The 18622-nt window shown below is 46.5% G+C and overlaps 1 protein-coding gene across 1 annotated transcript in view; it reads right to left on the minus strand.

Moving 5' to 3' along the window:
• Positions 1 to 18394, minus strand: part of GPC4 (glypican 4) — a gene marked incomplete at its 3' end in the record, with an annotated part of 105059 nt that extends 86665 nt beyond the window's left edge. The window contains exon 1 of the mRNA XM_084258082.1: positions 18215 to 18394. Coding sequence (XP_084114208.1) covers positions 18215 to 18374 — 160 coding nt within the window. The 5' untranslated portion in view covers positions 18375 to 18394. The remainder of the gene's footprint in view (positions 1 to 18214) is intronic.
• Between the last annotated feature and the right edge of the window lie 228 nt (positions 18395 to 18622).

The following is an 18622-nucleotide window of genomic DNA, read 5'->3' on the forward strand; positions in this document are numbered from 1 at the left end:
CAATAGTCCTGCTTTTAAAAGTCTTTATTCCATCCTCCTTCCATGTAATTTTTTTATTTTGTTTATGTAAGATGCGCTAATCTACATAATACTTTCAAAAAACACCCACAGTGACTGCTCAATAAATGATGTTATAAAAATAATAACAATTATCACCATGATTACTGGAATCTTAGTATGGGTTAAATAATTTTAAGTAGATAGGAGTTATATTAAAATTACATTTTTAAAACCTTGGAAGAAAATGATGTGAGTTAAAGTTTCAAACCCTGCCAGATTCTAAAAAATTAAAGACATATGGTTGGGGAAAAAAATCGGTCACTAGTTCTTTTTAAAACTGCAGCCTTGATGTTTGAGGGACCAAGGGGTTTCCATTAGTAAAGCAATTAGAGGCTTGATGAAATCATGTTACTGTCTTTGTGCCTTTTTTTTAAAATGGGAAAACATTATCAATATTGACTTGATGAAACAAAACAAATATTAGGAAAGAAAGGGAAATGAGATGATAAAAGTCCTGGTCAAGGTTACGAGAAATTGCTAAAAAGAAATGTGCGCACAAAGTCAACTGCTTCAGTGGACAAAATCCAATACAACTAAGAAACGTTATGTGGTGGTGTTTGTAGAAATCGCCAACATTTGACATACACCTGGAGGAGAGTGCCCTGCTGGTCTTCCTTATTGAAATGATCGAAATTTGCCTCATTTCAAAGGATGACTATCACAACTGAAATAAATATATTTGAATGCCCCCCTTGGAAACTCTCTGCAATTGGGGGCAATACTTTCTCCAGTAAGAGCATATGCTACACTAAACACGAAATTATAAAAAAAGTTTGACAGAACTCTCAGATCACATATCAAGTAACTGTTGAAAATGGTGACAAATGCCATTATGACCAAGTTTTGTTAAGAAAAATACTTAATACTTGCAGATTTATTTGGCAAAATGTAGGCTCTAAATCTACATTTCTGAAATGTCACCCCAGGAAGCCACAAAGCATTGGCATAACAGTCAAGCATATACCACAGATTCAAAGACATTTCTGAAATTAATAACTGCGCCAAACATAATCATTCCCCTTTATTCTTAGTGATCAGGTTGCATTCCTCACATTAAAAACGCATCTCAGTTTTTTTGGTTGTTTTTCGTTTCTGCAAAATATGAGAATACAACAGCTGCTGGGACTTCAAGAAGGAAAACAAATATTCTGTCCTAGCAGCAGAGCTGCCATTCGTCTCATGTTAATCTGGTCCATCACAGAAATGTCTTCTATAAATTTGACTAACTGGACAGAATATGGGCTGAATTATACCATCTTCTTTCAAGAAATGCAGACTTATCATTTCCACACACAGTCACCGCCCCCCACAACCAAAGCAGCATAGAGGCCTATGTTAATAAAGAGATATATTTGTAATTAACACAATGGTTTCAATTAAAATAGCTAGTCCTGAGGTGTTTGGAAATACACTCTTCCCCTGTGCAGGTGGCTCAACATCTCCTAATGTCATCTTGACACCCCTTATTTGCTCAGCACACCCTTTTATTACAGACCATGCAGATAGATAAGTTCAGCCCCAGCCTCCATTATCCCAGAATCTCCTTTGTGCTTGTGCTTAGAAGCCACCCAGAAAATCTCTTGCCCAAGAGAAACCCTAAGAGGTTATTGGTGAAAATGGTACAGGTTGTGTCTTCTAAAAATCAATGGGAAGACGATTCATCACTTCCCCCTTCACCTGGGTTTAGATAGCCAAGGACTGGCTTGCTCCATTGTGAACTCACACACCTCAGCCCACACTGTGAGCACTTCATAGCATATGGACGATTTGATCCACTAAACAAGAAACAACATGCTTATTTCTATTCTTAATCGGGCAACTTAGCCTTATAATGATAGCCAGGCCCACAGTATCTAAAATAGGACACAAGCCATAATCTTCATATTTAAATTCATATTTAAAATAGGGCACACCTGCACCTGTATAGCTAAGCCAGACTTGGTCCTTGCCTACAGACATATGTACCCAGCTTCCTACAGTGCAGTCAGCTCCCTCCATTGCATGGGGAGCTAGAGCCTTCAATCTTTGTCACTACCCTTCCTAAGGGGAGAGCTATGGATCAGAAGATGGCTAAAAACCCTGCCTCATAACCAGGACACACTGGGAACACTGGGACCTGATCACACCTGTATCTCTAGGTAAAACTGTCAGGCATGCAAGGCAGCGCCTGTCTAGATGGCATCTGGCTTCAGAGTTCTGCATTAGGCTTTTGAATTTCAGAACAAAGTAACAAAAATAGGGCCCTATGTTTGGGCCTCCCTAGTAGGGCAAGGGTTTTAAGATGCAATCTATGAAGCTGTCCACAGCCTCTGCAGCACATGTTTGATTCCCAGCTGGCCAGGGAGCAACCCATATGGCACAGCAGACCTCTCCTGACTCGCCTGCTGCTCCCCTCAGCAGTGTACTTTGGTCAATCTGCCTGTTCTGCTCCCCACTATGTCGCTGGTGAATCCTCTCACCCCCTACACCTCTGGCCTGTACCCCAGCTCTTGCGTGCATGCATAAATAAATCTTTTTAAAAAATAGGGCCCTATGTTTATCTATGGCATTCACCTCAAATTCTGAAAAGTATCAATCCTGTATCAAATGAACAAACAAATCTGAAAAAAATTCTTTCTTGAAATGGAGGAAAGCCTGTTCTTAAAGCCACAGGGCATAGCAGGGAGGCGCCTTCTGGTCCCCTGATTAAGCTACAACCCTAACTTCTGACCTCTGGGTGCACGACCCCCAGCCAGGGTGCTCTTCTCCTCCACAAGCTGCACACTGGATGGCCACCAGTACAGGCTTGGGGAAGAAAGGATTCCTGTGACCAACTGAAAGGTACATTTGGTCCAAGGTCACAATCACTGCTGGTTAGAGGGCTTCATTTTGAGCCACTCACCATTAGAAACTCCAGTATTTATGTGGGAATAAAAGTGGACATTAATTGAGCCTTCCAGAAACCTGACAGGGTTAGTATTCATGGCACTGGGGTACATACTAAGCAGATCACCCTGAGAACAGACAACAGTGCCAAGTGACATGATGCAAGTTCCTTTTTGCATTTCCTGATGCCCAGATAAGCCCAATCCCTAAAATGATGGCCCAGGTATGGAACCAGAGATGGTGCCCCATGGATATCCCCAGGGAAGCCTCCCCGCACTGCTTCACCAAGTACTGATTCCACTTCAGGAATCACTGACTGAAACGACCCCGGCTACTCGAATGTCTGGGGAGGGGGGGTCAGGTGGTGGTAGTGTGAAAAGCACTACTGCGGAAAATGACAAGAGCCAAGTCTAAGTGTCAAAGAAGACTGCTTTATCCTGATGATCCTTCACCCAAGACCATAGGCTTTTTCTTGGAAGAAATCACAACTATAACTGAACCATGATTTCTAGAATTACCAAGTCAAAATCCATCTCATCCCTTACATTGTCAGCTCCCTCATTGTGAGGCCTGGCCTGTGTCCTTTTAGGTCACTGCATTATCGCCACTGCCTAGCATAATGGTTCAAATTAATAAGCACTCAGTAAATAATAATGAGTGACTGAAATGAATCACTCACTCATTGTGAAAATGTACATACCCCCTCCTTTCTACAGATGGGGGTTCAAAAGTAAAACCTTACATAGGTCCTAAAGAGTCACTAAGAACTCTGAAAGCTATTTGCTAAGAACATCCTATTTGCAAGGAATATTCATTCATGCATTCATTCAACAAACACTTCTGTCAGATAGTGTGCTAGACATCAGGTAGAGGGCAGTGAACAAAACAAGGCCAGGTCTCTGCCCTCAGATCAGATGGTGTTAACTGCGAAAAGAGTAAGGCAGGGGAACGGGGACAGGGCTGATGTACGTGTGGAATGTTTTAATTTAGACGGAGGTCACGAGAGGCTTCTCCTTTTGGGTGACCGATCAGCAAAGCCCTGAGACAGGTGAGGGAGTGAGCCATGCTGCTGTCTGGGAGCAGACTGTTCTAGGTGTAAAGGCCACCAAGTGTGCCTGGTGTACTTAAGGAACAATAAAGAAATCAATGTGTGGGCTGGATGGGGGGGGCGAGGGCAGGGGGTGCTGGCAGGAGACCCAGTGGGCTGGCATGGGACAGGGGGCAGTGGTCCGGTGCATTTTGAGCAAAGAAACAATCTGACCTCAGTTAGGTTGATATGCTAAGAGTAAATGGGAGAGGGGGGTGCAAGAGCCAGATCAGAGGCAACTGTAAGTCCAAGGAGGTGGGGATGGGTGACGAGATGGGGTCACAGACGTCAAGGTGTTTAAGAGGTCAGATTCTGGATACATCTTAAAAGCAGAGCCCAAAGGCCCGATTGTGAAGACCATGCAAGAAGAAATAAAGTCCCACAGGTCACCTCAACCTTTGTTCGGAAAACTGACACAGTCCCTGATTTTGGGGGGTGGTAATTTCTTCGTTTGTCCCCTAACTTGAAAGACACAAGGCCATGGTCATCATCTAAGGGGGCCACACAGCTGAAGGATTAAGCCACTTCCCACCAGCAGAGCCTTCTTCCAAGTGTGGGTCCAGATCCATGGGACTGGAAGGCGCAGGGAACGGGAAGTTGGTTCCAAACTAGGGGTAAGCAAGGGAGAATATTAACCACCCAGCCACCTGGGGGCATTTAGTTCAAACTCAGTTTAAAGTGAACCCACTGTACTACTCCTCCCTTTAAGAAACACCCCCCCAAAAAAAAAACACCCCTCTGCATTACCTCCAACAGCCTTGTCAGGGGCTACTTCTCAAGCACACTGGTGAAAAGTTGTCTTGTTTTCCTTTTTAAAAAATCTTAGCATGGGGAAATATTCTATAATTAAGGCAATTTTTAACAATAGTAGATAATAATTTGACTATAAATTGTAAGGAATGTAATGACTGCTTATTCTGGCACCGAAGAAACAGGACTTTCTGTGAAGTGACTGCCAAGAAAAATGATACTCCCACTCAGACTGGGCCACTGCAAGTAGGAACTGTTAACCACATGCTTCACACTGCAGTTTGCAGGACAGAGTGCTTTGTTTTCCTCTCTAACCAAACACCAGACTGAACACTCAATGGAGACGAACCCTGTGGTAGAAGAGAAACAATAACTGAAGGGGAAAAAATCTGCTGTGGCTTAGTGCTTGCCGGGATGCCGACGTCAAGGGTTTGGAGACTCAGGGAAACCGTGCAATCCGAAAAAAACCACTTCCAGGCTGCTTGGGTGGACAGAAGCCCAACATCTAAGAAAGCAGCCAGGCTTTAAGAGGATTGCAGAAAGCCTAACTGACAAAGTGGCTGCGAGAAGAAAGGACGAGCACGAGAAGAATGGCTGGGATGAAGCAGAGAGACCAGGTGACCTTGAACTAGACTAGACAAAGACACAGATCCTGCCTGGGGCCCTGGCCTGACTTCCTGGGGAAGAGGAGGGAAGTACACACCTGGCAGAAAGGCTGCAGCAAAGAACAGGAGCAGAGACAGCCTCTCTATTCTCAAAGCACCTCTGCAGGGCCTCCCCACTGGCTCGGCTGAGCACAGTGCTGTGAAGCTGTCCGCAGCCTCCACAGTGTGGGTTCGATTCCCAGCCAACCAGGGAGATGCACGCATGGCACAGCACACCTCTCCTGTCTTGCCCTCTGCTCCCCTCAGCAGTGTTTTCGGTTTGTCTGCCTGTTCTGCTGCCCGCTCTGTCTCTGGTGAATCCTCTCACCCCCCACACCTCTGGCCTATACCCCGGTTCTTGTATAAAATAAATAAATAGGGCCTCCCCCATGGCGCAGCAGTTGAGCGCTGGGTTTCGAAGCTGCCTGCAGCTTCTGCAGCGCCTGTTCGATCCCCGGCTGCTCCCCGGCCACCGGTGGAGGGTCCCACATGGTGCGCAGACCTCTCCTGCCACCCGCTGCTCCCCTCAGCAGTGTACTTCGGTCCTTCTGCCTGCTCTGCTCCCCGCTCTGGCTCTGGTGAATTCTCTCACCCTCCCACGCTTCTGACTGTACCCAGTGCTTGTATAAATAAATCTTTAAAAAATAAATAAATAAATTTTTTAAGGATGGATAAATATTTAAAAAAATAAAAGCACCTCTGCAGGTACAGCTGAGTTCCTGTTTACATCTGGAATAGACAAGTAAGAAGCAGCAACCATTTGTCTGCTGGGATTAAAACAAACCACATAGGGCCTCCCAGGTGGCGCAGTGGTTGAGCACTGGGTTGCGAAGCTCCCCGCGGTCTCTGCAGGGCCGGTTCGATTCCCCAGCTGCTCCCCGCCACCAGAGGAGGGTCCCACATGGCGTGCAGACCTCTCCTGACTCGCCCGCTGCTCCCCTCAGCAGTGTACTTCGGTCCTTCTGCCTGCTCTGCTCCCTGCTCTGGCTCTGGTGAATTCCCTCACCCTCCCGCGCTTCTGACTGTACCCAGTGCACATATAAACAAAACAAACAAACAAATAAAATAAATAAATAACATGCCTCTATTAAAAAAAAAAAACACATAAAATACTCAGCTCCCAGGTCTCCCTGGTGGCGCAAGGGGTTAAGCACCACACTATAAAGCAATCCACAGCCTCTGCAGCACAAGTTCCATCCCCAGCTAACCAGGAAGCTACCCACATGGTGAGGCAGAACTCTCCTGTCTCGCCCGCTGCTCCCTTCAGCGGTGTATTTCAGTCAGTCTGCCTGTTCTGTTCCCCACTGTCTCTGGTGAATCCTCTCATCCCCCTGCATCTCTGGCCTGTACCCCAGCTTTTGTATGCATAAATAAATAAACCTTTAAAAAAAATAAGAAATACTCAGCTCCCACCTCTAAGCAAGCCAAGAAGTAACACTCCCTTTTTGGGTTAAAAAAAATCTTTCTTCTTCCCTTTCTTACTCAGGCATCTAGGACTAAATTATTAGAAATGTGAAAATATAACAAGAATGAAAAACAATGGTTAATTCATTAAAAATAAAAATATTTTAAACGAAATGTTAAAATAAACCAAATAGCTTAAAATAGATTAAAGTAAAAAGTGATGAATAGAAATATTCGTTCCTAGAATAAAGATAAAAGTCAAAAACAAGGCTTGAGCTTATTTTTGTACCACAAACATTTCTGGAACACTTGCCATGTACCAGGGAAGCGGCGAGATAGAAACTGCAGCTACATGGGCAAAAGGGTTTCTTTAAGGTTTGAACTGCCACAAGATCAGAAGCAAAGACGATCAAATGTGGCCTCATTCGTGATGCAGTACTCCTATCCTGCTTCTGTAATTATGATTATACATTGACTTGGTTTGGTAAATGTTTAAAAAGAGAAACCAATATTCAAATATTTACACTTGTCACCTCTAACTAAAAACTAGCTCTTGCCTCTTGTGACTTCAGGTCAGAATGTCAAGCTTCCCAGCTGAGCACAGCAGACATAAACAGTGTTAGGAACTAAACCTGATGTGGATGTTCTGGAGGGCTTAGAAGAAAAGACACAAAGGAACATTATCACCAACCAAAACCTCTGAAGTGAATAAGGCACTGAATTAATAATATACACTCTTCGACATTTTTTAAAGATTTATTTTTATTTTTTTATGCATACAAGAACTGGGGTTTAAGGCCAGAGGTGCAGGGGGTGAGAGGATTCACCAGAGACAGAGCGGGGAGCAGAGCAGGCGGATGTACTGAAATACACTGCTGAGGGGAGCAGCAGGGGAGGCAGGAGAGGTCTGCTGTGCCATGTGGGTCAGCTCCCTGGCCAGGGATCGAACTCCTGCTGCAGTGGCTGGTGATAGCTTGATAGCACTGAGACTTTAACCCCTATGCCACCAAGGAGGCCTTTTGACTTATTTTTTTAAGACCAAGTGACACATAGGATTGGCTCCTTCCTGGGCCAGCACTGCGGGAAGGAAGGTGCTGTGTACTGGTATATATAAAAGGGTCTATAAATGGTTCTCTCTTTTAAGAGCAATTTTTGTACTTCAAATATGGAATGCTTTTCTAAAATGTTAGTTTCTGAACTTTTAAATCAGAATACACCAAACACAGTATTTAATACTGCCCTGAAGTGCCTCCCTGGTGGTGCAAGGGGTTAAGTCTCATCACTATGAAACTATCCCCAGCCACTGTAGCACTGAGTTTGATCCCAGCCAGGGAGCTGACCCAAATGGTGCAGCAGACTCACCTACTGCTCCCCTCAGCAGTGTATTTCATTCAGTCTGCCTGTTCTGTTCCCCACTCTGTCTCAGGTGAATCCTTTCACACCCCCGAACCTCTCTGGCCTACACCCCAGCTCTTGTATGCATAAATAAATAAAAATAAATCCTTAAAAAAAATACTGCACTGAAATATACCAGTGTGCCCTAGTGTTAGAGGTGTCTCTGAGAATTCACCCCCATCCTTAAAGGTCTCAAACTGCCCAGATAAGCAAGTTCAAGGTCTCCTGTTCAGTTTTTGGCTTCCACTGCAGCCCATCGCCCACTGTTAGCTCTCCCTTCTCCCAGATGTCAAGTCTTGCTTGCCTCTGAAACCACCCCTTCGTGGGACCCTTCCACTCCCCAACCAGCACAGCACCACTTCTGCTAGTCAGCTTTGGATTGGGAAGCCAGATAACCCAAGTAGTACCTTATCTTCTCACATTTAAAGCTTATCTGTCTAATTTGAATGTAAGCACCTCGAAAGCTTGATTCCTATTTTGAACCTCTTTGAACCCCAGCTCCTAGCAGACCACTCTGGTGAGAGGAGATATTCAATCAATGATTGTCAATGATAAATTTCTGAACGCTTTTTCTCCAAGCAGAATGCATGAGTTTTCTGACAGCTGTTTCCATCAGTTAGCTTTTCTGCTTACCTCTACATTCCCAGCTGTGTTCTGGATGGCTGTAGCGGCCAGAAGCCTAGGGATTTACTGTACTTCTATTTCTTGATAAGATACTTGAAGAGAATAAACACATGGCAAAGAGGACATTAAAGTAAGGGATAAAGAGATTTTTTTTTTAACCAATAAAGAGAAAGGGAAGAAAGATCACCTAGCACACTGACACTTAATCAATAAATAACAGCAAGGCGAGATTCCTTTCTAATTCTCTCCAAAGTTCTCTCCATGTCCCAGTCTTAGTTCTCCATCCTCAGCAAAGCATCGGTGGTTATGGCTTATCTTTGCATCTGGATTAACAAATTGTATTTTTCCAAGTAATAGTAAAAGTAACTATACTAGGGGCCTCCCCGGTGTCGCAGTGGGTTGAGTGCCGCACTGTGAAGCTGTCTGCAGCCTCTGCAGCACAGGTTCGAGTCCCAGCCAGCCAGGGAGAAACCTACATGGTGCAGCAGACCTCTCCTGCCTCACCCGCTGCTCCTCTCAGCGGTGTCTTCGGTCCGTCTGCCTGTTCTGCTCCCCACTGTCTCTGGTGAATTCTCTCATCCTCCAGCGCCTCTGACTGTACCCCAGTTCTTGTATAAATAAATAAATCTTTACAAAAAAAAAAGTAACTATACTAATAGGCCCTAGTCTTAAATCCAAGTTAGTCAAAACAAGCAAGGCAACCACTAAATCAAAATTAAGGTTCTCTTCTGAGACAACACCTTGTGATGAAGTTCACTGGGAAATTTAGATGCATCGACTCTGAGATGGACGGGACCTCAGCGATCATTCAGGGCCTTGGTTCTCAATCATGACTGGTCATCAGAAGCATTGGGGGGGAGGGAGGGGGGGGTCTTTCTGTAACTACCATCACAATGCCCAGCACCAGAAAGTACTGATTTCATTGGTCTGGGGTGATTGGAGAATCACTGACCCAATCCAGCATGCCTTAAGATCCCACTTCCATTTTCATACAAAGGAAAAATTTACCAAAGATATCAGAACAACTCGTCTGTCGCACAGCTAGGCTGGCACTGCCTTCTTAAGAAACCAAGTCCTCTCCAAGTAATCTAACCCATCTAGGCAGTGGGATCTCGGTCCACACTCTAATTTTCTTTTTTTTTTTTTAAGATTTATTTATTTATTTATACAAGCACTGGGTACAGTGGGAAGTGCAGGAGGGTGAGAGGATTCACCAGAGCCAGAGCGGGGAGCAGAACAGGCAGACTGACAAAATACACTGCTGAGGGGAGCAGCGGGCGCGGCAGGAGAGGTCTGTTGTGCCATGTGGGGATTGAACTGGCTGGGGATCGAACTGGCTGGGGATCGAACTGGCTGGGGATCGAAATGGCACTGCAGAGGCTGTGGGCAGCTTCGCAGCCCAGCGCTCAACTGCTGCACCACCAGGGGAGGCCCAACATAATCTCTTAATTTTCTATTTTCAATAAACCAACAGAGAAGGGCGGTTGAAAAGAGGCACAAGCTTCCAATTTTAAATAAGTCATGAGGATGTAATATATGGCCTGGGGACTATAGTCAATATTGTATTGCCCATTTGCAAATTGCCATAAGACATGGGAAGCAGATATAATATGGTGATCATTTTGCAATATATATAAATGTCAAATGACCCTGTTGTACACTGAAATGAATATAATGCTGTATATGAATTACACTTTAACACATAAAATATACCAACATCCCCACTTAAACCCAAGTGTAAGCATTTTCTGAAAATTCTTTCCTTTGGAATCCCACTGCACAATCCTTAAAAGCCTAAATTATTATGCCTATCTCCCAGTTTCCACTTGCTTTTTCCAAAGGACTCAAGGAGGTAAAATCAGACAGCTTCCCTTAAAGAGGGAGGCCATATTGCTTTTTCTTCCGCAGTCTAGACTCACTCAGCCTACCCTTCTCACCATCACCAGCACATGGGCCTTCTTTCGAATTCCTCACAAGGGTCACCTCCAATTCTCCTGTGGACACTTCATTTCTAGTTACTACCTGCCCTCATCATGGACTTCCCTCCTCTCCTGGCTTAAACTTTTTCCATTTTGTGCAAGATGCCTTTTTCCCTGCAGCAGCCTCTTTTACTCTGCCAGTTAGTCATGCCGGGTTCTTTTTTTCTTCCCCCAAGCAGCTGGTCTTTTTGATGTCTGCACACATTTATCTGGGCTTCCAATAAGATGTTTTTACATAGTTTCCAGGCTTCCTGGAGGTTATTGACTTTTTTAACTCTTCCATTCATTTTTTTCCTAATTTCTAACATTTGTTAGAGTTTCCTTTTCAAAAGTTGAATACCTGGCTGATGGATCCCTTTGATTTTTCTCTCTCACCAGATTACTGAATTAAATGCATCAGAACTTAAATATAATATTTCAAATTACCTCCAGGATGGAACCACTTCATGAATTTTCTACACTTTCATGTTCTCTATAGTAAGCAACAGATGTTTAGCCAAGTGAAGCTGAAAGTGCTAGTTCTTACCTGATCATATTTTAGTATGTTTTTATAAAATATTCTGATATCTTTAAGCCTGTTTTTGCCTGATAAAAAATAGTAAATATTAGATTTTATTTTAAAAGGTAACTAAGGGCCTCCCTGGTGGCCCAAGGGGTTGAGCACCACACTATGAAGCAATCTGCAGCCTCGACAGCACGAGTTCGATCCCCAGCCAGCCAGAGAGCAGCCCGCATGGCGCAGCAGACCTCTCCTGACTCACCTGCTACTCCCCTCAGCAGTATATTTCAGTCAGTCTGCCTGTTCTGTTCCCCGCTCTGTCTCTGGTGAATCCTCTCACTCCCTGCATCTCTGGCCTGTGCCCCAGCTCTTGTACGTATAAATAAATAAATCTTTTTAAAAATAAAAAAATAAAAGGTAACCAATATGCACTAAACAGTTGTATAAGTTCATTCAAATGTGTTAAATTACTGTTCCAAATTAATTCTAAATTGCCTAATCACAACAGTCTCAATTGTTCATTTTTTAAAATTCATATCTCAAAGTGGGAAGACAGGATGCTGAATTTTCCTAAAAAATTCCTATAGCACTATTTTTTAATGAAGTACCATAGTTTTATATCCTTGTTAAATTTTGGCAATATGGGATTTTTCCCAGCAGGTATAGTCACGGTAGCTCTCCCACCACCAAAGCACCCATAGTCCTAGAGCTCATTTTTTACGAAAGTGGCAAAGACATATACTACCCCAAGTAATAAAAACAATCTCAAAGTTAATACCAACATATTGTGGAGCCTTACTCTAGATTTATTTCATTGGAGAGTGTTCAGATCCAGAAGATTCCCAGGAGAGCAATAGACCTCGGGATGACAATCTATCCTCCAGGCAGCATAATCCCATGATAGCCCTGCTGTCCTGGACAAGAACGCAATAAAATTGTCTGTGTAATCCCTCCCCCCACCACATGTTTAACAAATATTCCATGAAACTACTGCACTTGGTACTGCTGCGTATAGAAAATCTTCAGGAGCTGCCATTTCTGTCCTTAGGTTGCTCCGAGTTGAGAGGACACACGTCTGCCTGCACACACAATTAACTAGAATACACGACAGTTATGTGCAAAGACCATGGATCTCATTCAAGCAGGGAATTAGGAGGAAGAGCGCACACACCCGGGAGTTCAGAGGTGACTCAATCAAAGTATCATTTGACATAGTTGGAGCCACTGAAGCTCAAAGCAGAGGAATGACTCCATTCAGCACGCTGCTGTCAGGAGAGGAAGCTGACCACGTCCAGAACGGAATGGGCGGGTAAAGGACAAGAGGTAGGTAGACCCCTTTGAACTATTTAAAAAGCCTTCCAACAGCTCTCCCTGCCTGCACCACCCTGGCCTCACCAACCCTGAACTTGAAGTGCCACTTGTTCTCTTCCAAAAACAGTTGCAATACTGACATTCCCCTCCTCAGAAGCCATCACCTGTTCCCTATGGCCCAGGAAATACAGTTTATATATTTTTAAGGATTTATTTATTTATTTATTTATTTATTTATTTATTTATTTATTTATTTATGCATGCAAGCACTGGGTAAAGTCAGAAGCGCGGGAGGGTGAGAGAATTCACCAGAGCCAGAGCGGGGAGCAGAGCAGGCAGAAGGACCAAAATACACTGCTGAGGGGAGCAGCGGGCTGCAGGAGAGGTCTACGCGCCATGTGGGACCCATGTGGGACCCTCCTCCAGTGGCTGGGGAGCAGCCAGGGATTGAACCAGTGCTGCAGAAGCTGCGGGCAGCTTCGCAACCCGGCGCTCAAGGGCTGCGCCACCGGAGAGGCCCCAATTTATATTTCTTCTGCAGTAAGCACCAGATAGATGTGGGGCTCCACCATCTACATTTGCATTTCTCAGCATGCATGCCCATTTCTCAGAGCCTATCCCCTTCATGAGACAATCCACAACTGTCCTGTGCACTCACTTGTCTGGGTCCAACATCTGGCCTGCAAAGGATGTGATTGGCCCCTCCCTACTGCAGCATCAAAATAGCATATCCTGATGTTCTTTTACTGGTTAGTTGTCTGTCCTCGTCTAGCTTATTATTTCTAAATGAGCCCTCAGTGGGAGGAGGCGTGCAACTTTCTCATCTTACATCTGTACAACAACATAGGTTATACTCCCAGGCAGAGAAGACCTGATTTCTAATCCCACCTCTCCATTCACTAGCTGGGAGACTGTGGATGTACCTCTTGATCTCTCTGAGGATCCTTTCCCTGTCTGTAAAGTGGGGATAATGAGTAATTCTGACTTCATAGGGTGATTGTGGATTTTAAGTGAATCACATAAAGCCCTCTGGATATGACCAGACCCAGGGAAAGCACTCAGGGGCTACTAGCTCTTTTCATGGGACTTTTTTTTTTTTTTGGTGAACACTATGAGAATAACCTCAGTGCTAATTAAAGCAGTTACTGTTATTGGGGAGCCAGACTCCCTTCCAATCGATTTGATTAACACTGGCGTTGTTACCCTTGCAAAAACAAAAAGCTTCCTTTTTATTCCTCATCTAGTCTCCAGATAATCCCAAAATTGCATAGAGCCCAATGTGAGTCAAATAAAAAAGGAAAACAGTAATTATGCTAAATCAAACATTTTATATTTCTATGTTCTAACAAGAGCTGGAACTGCACAAGCCATGACTTTGAGTTCTTTTCCAAGCACGGCCGGAGACAGGGCCTACATTCTATGGGATGATTTCTATCCTGCCAGGGCCTGGGGCTCACCTAGACTGAAGAGCACACATTCACTGCAAAATCTGGCCCATCTATTTAAAGTGGGGAAAAAGGAATACAAGGCTTGAATACATGTGCCGTGTCTGACATCCAATAATATACTCAATTTTTTTCAAAAACACCTAAATATATGAGGCACACTAATATTCCCATGTACAAAACCACCTAAATAAAAGTGTAATTTAACAGTAAAGAATCTAAACATATGAAGCACAACACTTGATTTAAAAAACCCATTTAGGGCCTCCCCTGGTGGCGCAGGCAGTTGAGTGCTGCACTCTGAGGCTGTCAGCAGTCTCTGCAGCGCAGGTTCGATCCCAGCTGGCCGGCGAGGGTCCCACATGGCGCGCAGACCTCTCCTGTCTTGCCCGCTGCTCCCCTCAGCAGTGTATTTCCTCAGTCTCCCCTCTCTGTGTCTGGTGAATCCTCTCACCCTCCCGTACATCTGGCCTGTACCCCAGTTCTTGTATAAATAAATAAATCTTAAAAAATAAAAATAAAAAAACCCACTCAATACATTCTTCTCCAACATTTTCCATGTAATCCTAACACATTTTAATTCCCAGAAGCCTCGGAGGTACACACGTGTGTGCATATGCTCACAGGTGCATGAGCTGAAGAACAGAAATGGGAACAAGAGGCCAAAACTCCAAATCTACACAGTTCTCACTATCACTCAGTCATTGTGCAAGGGACCGCTGGCAAATTCAAGAACCTTACTAACCAACAACCTCACTCTTAAAGACAGTGGCAACGCAGATAAGTCGTTGTGTTACCAACAAAATGCCAATTGTTGCATATGCTTTATGTCTGTCTCTGGAGGGGGCACAGTGAAAACTGTTAGATTTTTACATGTCTTATCATCTTTGCCTGTTTCCTCATGAGTGAACTAACATGACCAAAGTTAACACTCTAGCCCTAAATCCTTCTCCCTTGAGACTCCCTGGGCACTCTCTCCTCTGTACCCCCATGCTCATCATCACATGTCCTGTTGTGTTTGATGATGTGTGCCCCCTCCCTCCCTCCCTCCCTGGGAACGCCCTCCTACCTGGGAACGTCCTGGTGGCCAAGGCCCCACCTGCCCTTCTGGCTGCCTCCATGATGTCGAGCAGACACTGCACCTAGTATACCCTCCAGGAAGATAGGCCTGCAGAAAGCTGAACAAAAAACTTATCCTTTCTGTTAAAGACCCCTTTTGGTGGTGACATCTGGGCTCCCCATTATTTGATAAGCACAGGGGTCAAGCAGTCAGGCTGAGCAGGACCTCAGTGGGAAGTCCTGTCAGCATGACCTTCTCCAGACACCCTTGAGAGCACATCAAATTATCTTAATTATGATCAAGAAAGACCAAGACTGTAAGAGAAGGGAACATTCTTAAAGCCTGTGCAAGCCACTAGAAGGCAAGTGCAAGGCCATCAAGAACAAAACCTTAATCTTGGGCTAAGCCTGGGGTAAGACAACCAGACACTACAACCCTTTGCTTGGAAAAGGACCCCGAACATTTTGTTGTAAAAAACATATATCCCCCTGACACTCCAAACTGACTGGCAATCCATTCATTCATTGGCTGAATACTAGTCACTTTATTGACTCTGCTCACACGAATGACCAAAATTGTCTGCGCAAAGCCTTGGAGAGGCAAGGCTAATGCGTGCAATCTGGAGAGGGCAGCGCAATGCTAAAGATTACCCCTGTTTCTCTCTCCTGGCCGTCTAAAGGTATTTCCTTGGGCCTGTCTGTGTTGTGACAGTGTCCTAGACTTAAATGAATGCCTCTAACACTCCACATTTTTGAGCCATTCAGTCATGCATTTTTGTTATTGTTGAAAGTGGTGCGAAATTGCACTGCATGAGCTAAAGTCCTTGGTGGTCTTCCAAGGATTCCAGCTAAAAAGGCACTTCCTTTGTTCCTCAGGAGAATGCAGTCCAGTAGGTCATTCAAAAGGGGAAATAAAAGCAGCAGCCCTGGGAGGGAGATGAAGGACAAGACAAAAAGAATAAAATGTTTGGGGTGTGAGCACATTAGCTTCCATTTCCTGCTGTTGGCCACTAATAACTCTCCTATCTTTGGGGGGAAAGTGCAGATAGACCTTTAAGCAGAAAGGTTTGTCAGGTGTTTTCTGGGGACTGTGACCTCCCAGGGCACACCTAGTGCATTGTCACTGAGTGCCATTGAAACTTCCCTCTTAGTCCTGGGATGCTGGCTGGGAAAGAAGGCCCGTCATCATGAGACCAAACAGAGCAAAGTAAAAGGAAAGTGAGGAGGACGGCTTCACAGTCCACTCCCTGAATGCCTCCAGTCCATCTCAAAGGCACATATTGTTTGTTAAGCAAAAAGTGAGTCACATTCCCATTAACTGCAGTGGTGCATTTACCCCTTCAAAATGTGGGAATGAAAATTGTAACCTTCATGCCAATCATCTCCCCTGGGCCCAGGCCCAAACTGTGCAGGGCACAAAGACCCCAGGTCTGACCTGCAGAGCCCCCAAGCCTCAGTGGCTGCTGGTTCACTTCACTTTTTCTGCCAGGCGGGAGGAAGAGGGGAAAGAAAGAGGGCTTTTCAAGACTCCACAACCAATAAAATCGTGCCGCTGGGAGGACGTACATACTTGAGCCCCCAAAAGACAGGCAGCTCAAGGGCAAACAGGGGCTCATCGGTAGCGAGCAGCTTTGCCACAACTGCCAAGGTGCACTGGGCTTCGTGGCCGCTCCAACAATTTCTTCGGTTCTATTTCTAGACAGATGCCGGTTACGCTCAGAAAATGCCCAGCAACTTGCCTCAATTATCTTTGTAATTTATATGTAATTGATCACTGCACTTAATCTTCAAGGTTATTAATAGCTCTTCCAAAATACTGGCCCCCCGAATCTTCCTAAGCCTTTGTAAGCTCCTGGTTGAAATTACAGTATTTCCTTTGCTGGCTGCCAGCCCCCTGCCCGCCCCACCCGGGTGACCAACACCGCGAGGCGAAGGCGCGCTCAGTTCACTTCCATGAAAGGTTCGGAAGGGAGGTTTGGCCCCCGGGGCTCGAATCGCTCGCTGGTCCGTTAGGTTATTCTGGCCACACGCCAGCTACGATCGTGGTTCTTTCTGAACCCTCGGGGTGAACAGGCTACCTGCGCAGCCGCTGGCCTTGGTGCGGCCAGCGGGGCTGCGCGCAACAGTTGGCCTCTGCCAGTGAGTTGACCCTGGGGGACCCGCCCGGCCACTGCGGGCCGCCTGTAGTGAGGAGTGAAGAAGGGGATCCGCCGGAGAGCTCCCTCTACGGTACTGCCAGAAGGACTCTCACAAGTTCCCCCACGCACTCCCACCCCACCAGCGCCAAAACCCGGTGAACTTTTTCCACACCGTTTGCATAACCATGTCTAAAACGAGATTCAGGTTCCCTGCAATCAGTCCTTTCAAAGGTCTGTAATTGAGTGTGCAATTAAGCCTCAAAATGAGGCGAGAAAGGGGGAAATACCCTTCTGGTCCAACACCTTCCGGAAAGCAGGAGAGTTCCCCAAAGTCAGGGTCTGCAGGGGTGGAGAGTCGTTTGACTTTTTGAAGGCGACTGCTAAAGCCGCGTCAGTTACTAAAATTCCTGATCCGCGTCAACGGTGGGAGAGAGGCAGGAGGGGTTTTAGAGAACATCAATGAAACATCGATTCAATTCCCACGTTTTGCGCCCCCCGAACCTGGCCAGGTCTAGAAGGTTTTCTCCCCTACCCGCACCACTGGCGACCCTCCACCCACAGCCGACCTCTCCTCCGCACACAACAAAGCCGGGAGCCCAGGAAAAGAGCTCAACCCGGAAAAGGCGAGGGAGCGGGTGACACGCACTTTGCGGGCCAGAGTCCTCCGAGACTTCCCGGGAGCCGGACGGCCGCTGGGGTGGGGGTGGGGAGGGCGGTGGGCAGCGCGCGGGAGTGCCACCCGGCAGGTCGCCGTCGCCGCCTCGCTCGGGGCGCCCAGCTGGGGGGGCCGCCGCGCCCACCCGAAACATTCTGCGCCGGGGCGCGCTCCCGCCGGCCCATTTGTCCCTCTTGGCAACCTGCGGCCCGCGCGGGGGGCGGCAGGGCGAGCGGGGTCCGCGGCCCCTTCTCGGTGGTGCCCGTGTCCGTGCCCGCTTCCCGGGGGCTCCCACTTACCGTTGATCTCGTGCGTTGGGGCATCGTCCTTGTCGAAGCCTTTGGACACGTAGAGACGTCTGACTTCCGAGCAACTTTTCGACTTGAGCTCGGCCGCCAGCAGCGCGGCGCTGAACACCGCCAGGGTGCAGAGAAGCGCGGGCAAGCCGAACCGTGCCATGGTGCGGGCCGGGGCGGACGCGCTCCCACCTCCGGGACGGGAGGGCAAGGGGCGGGCGCAGGGTCGGGGCTCGCGGGTGGAGCGGGAAGGCGAGGGAGTTGGAGCAGGAGTTGGAGCGGGAGGAGGAGAGCGGCGGCAGCAGGAGGAGGAGACGCGGGACGCAAAGTGGAGCTGGGCCTCGCACGTCAGGCAACGGTCCCGGGTGCCAGGCGCCCGGCCGGGGGAGGAGGTGGAGGAGGTGGAGGAGG

This window comes from Talpa europaea, assembly GCF_964194135.1.
Source record: "Talpa europaea genome assembly, chromosome: X".
Classification (NCBI taxonomy): domain Eukaryota; kingdom Metazoa; phylum Chordata; class Mammalia; order Eulipotyphla; family Talpidae; genus Talpa; species Talpa europaea.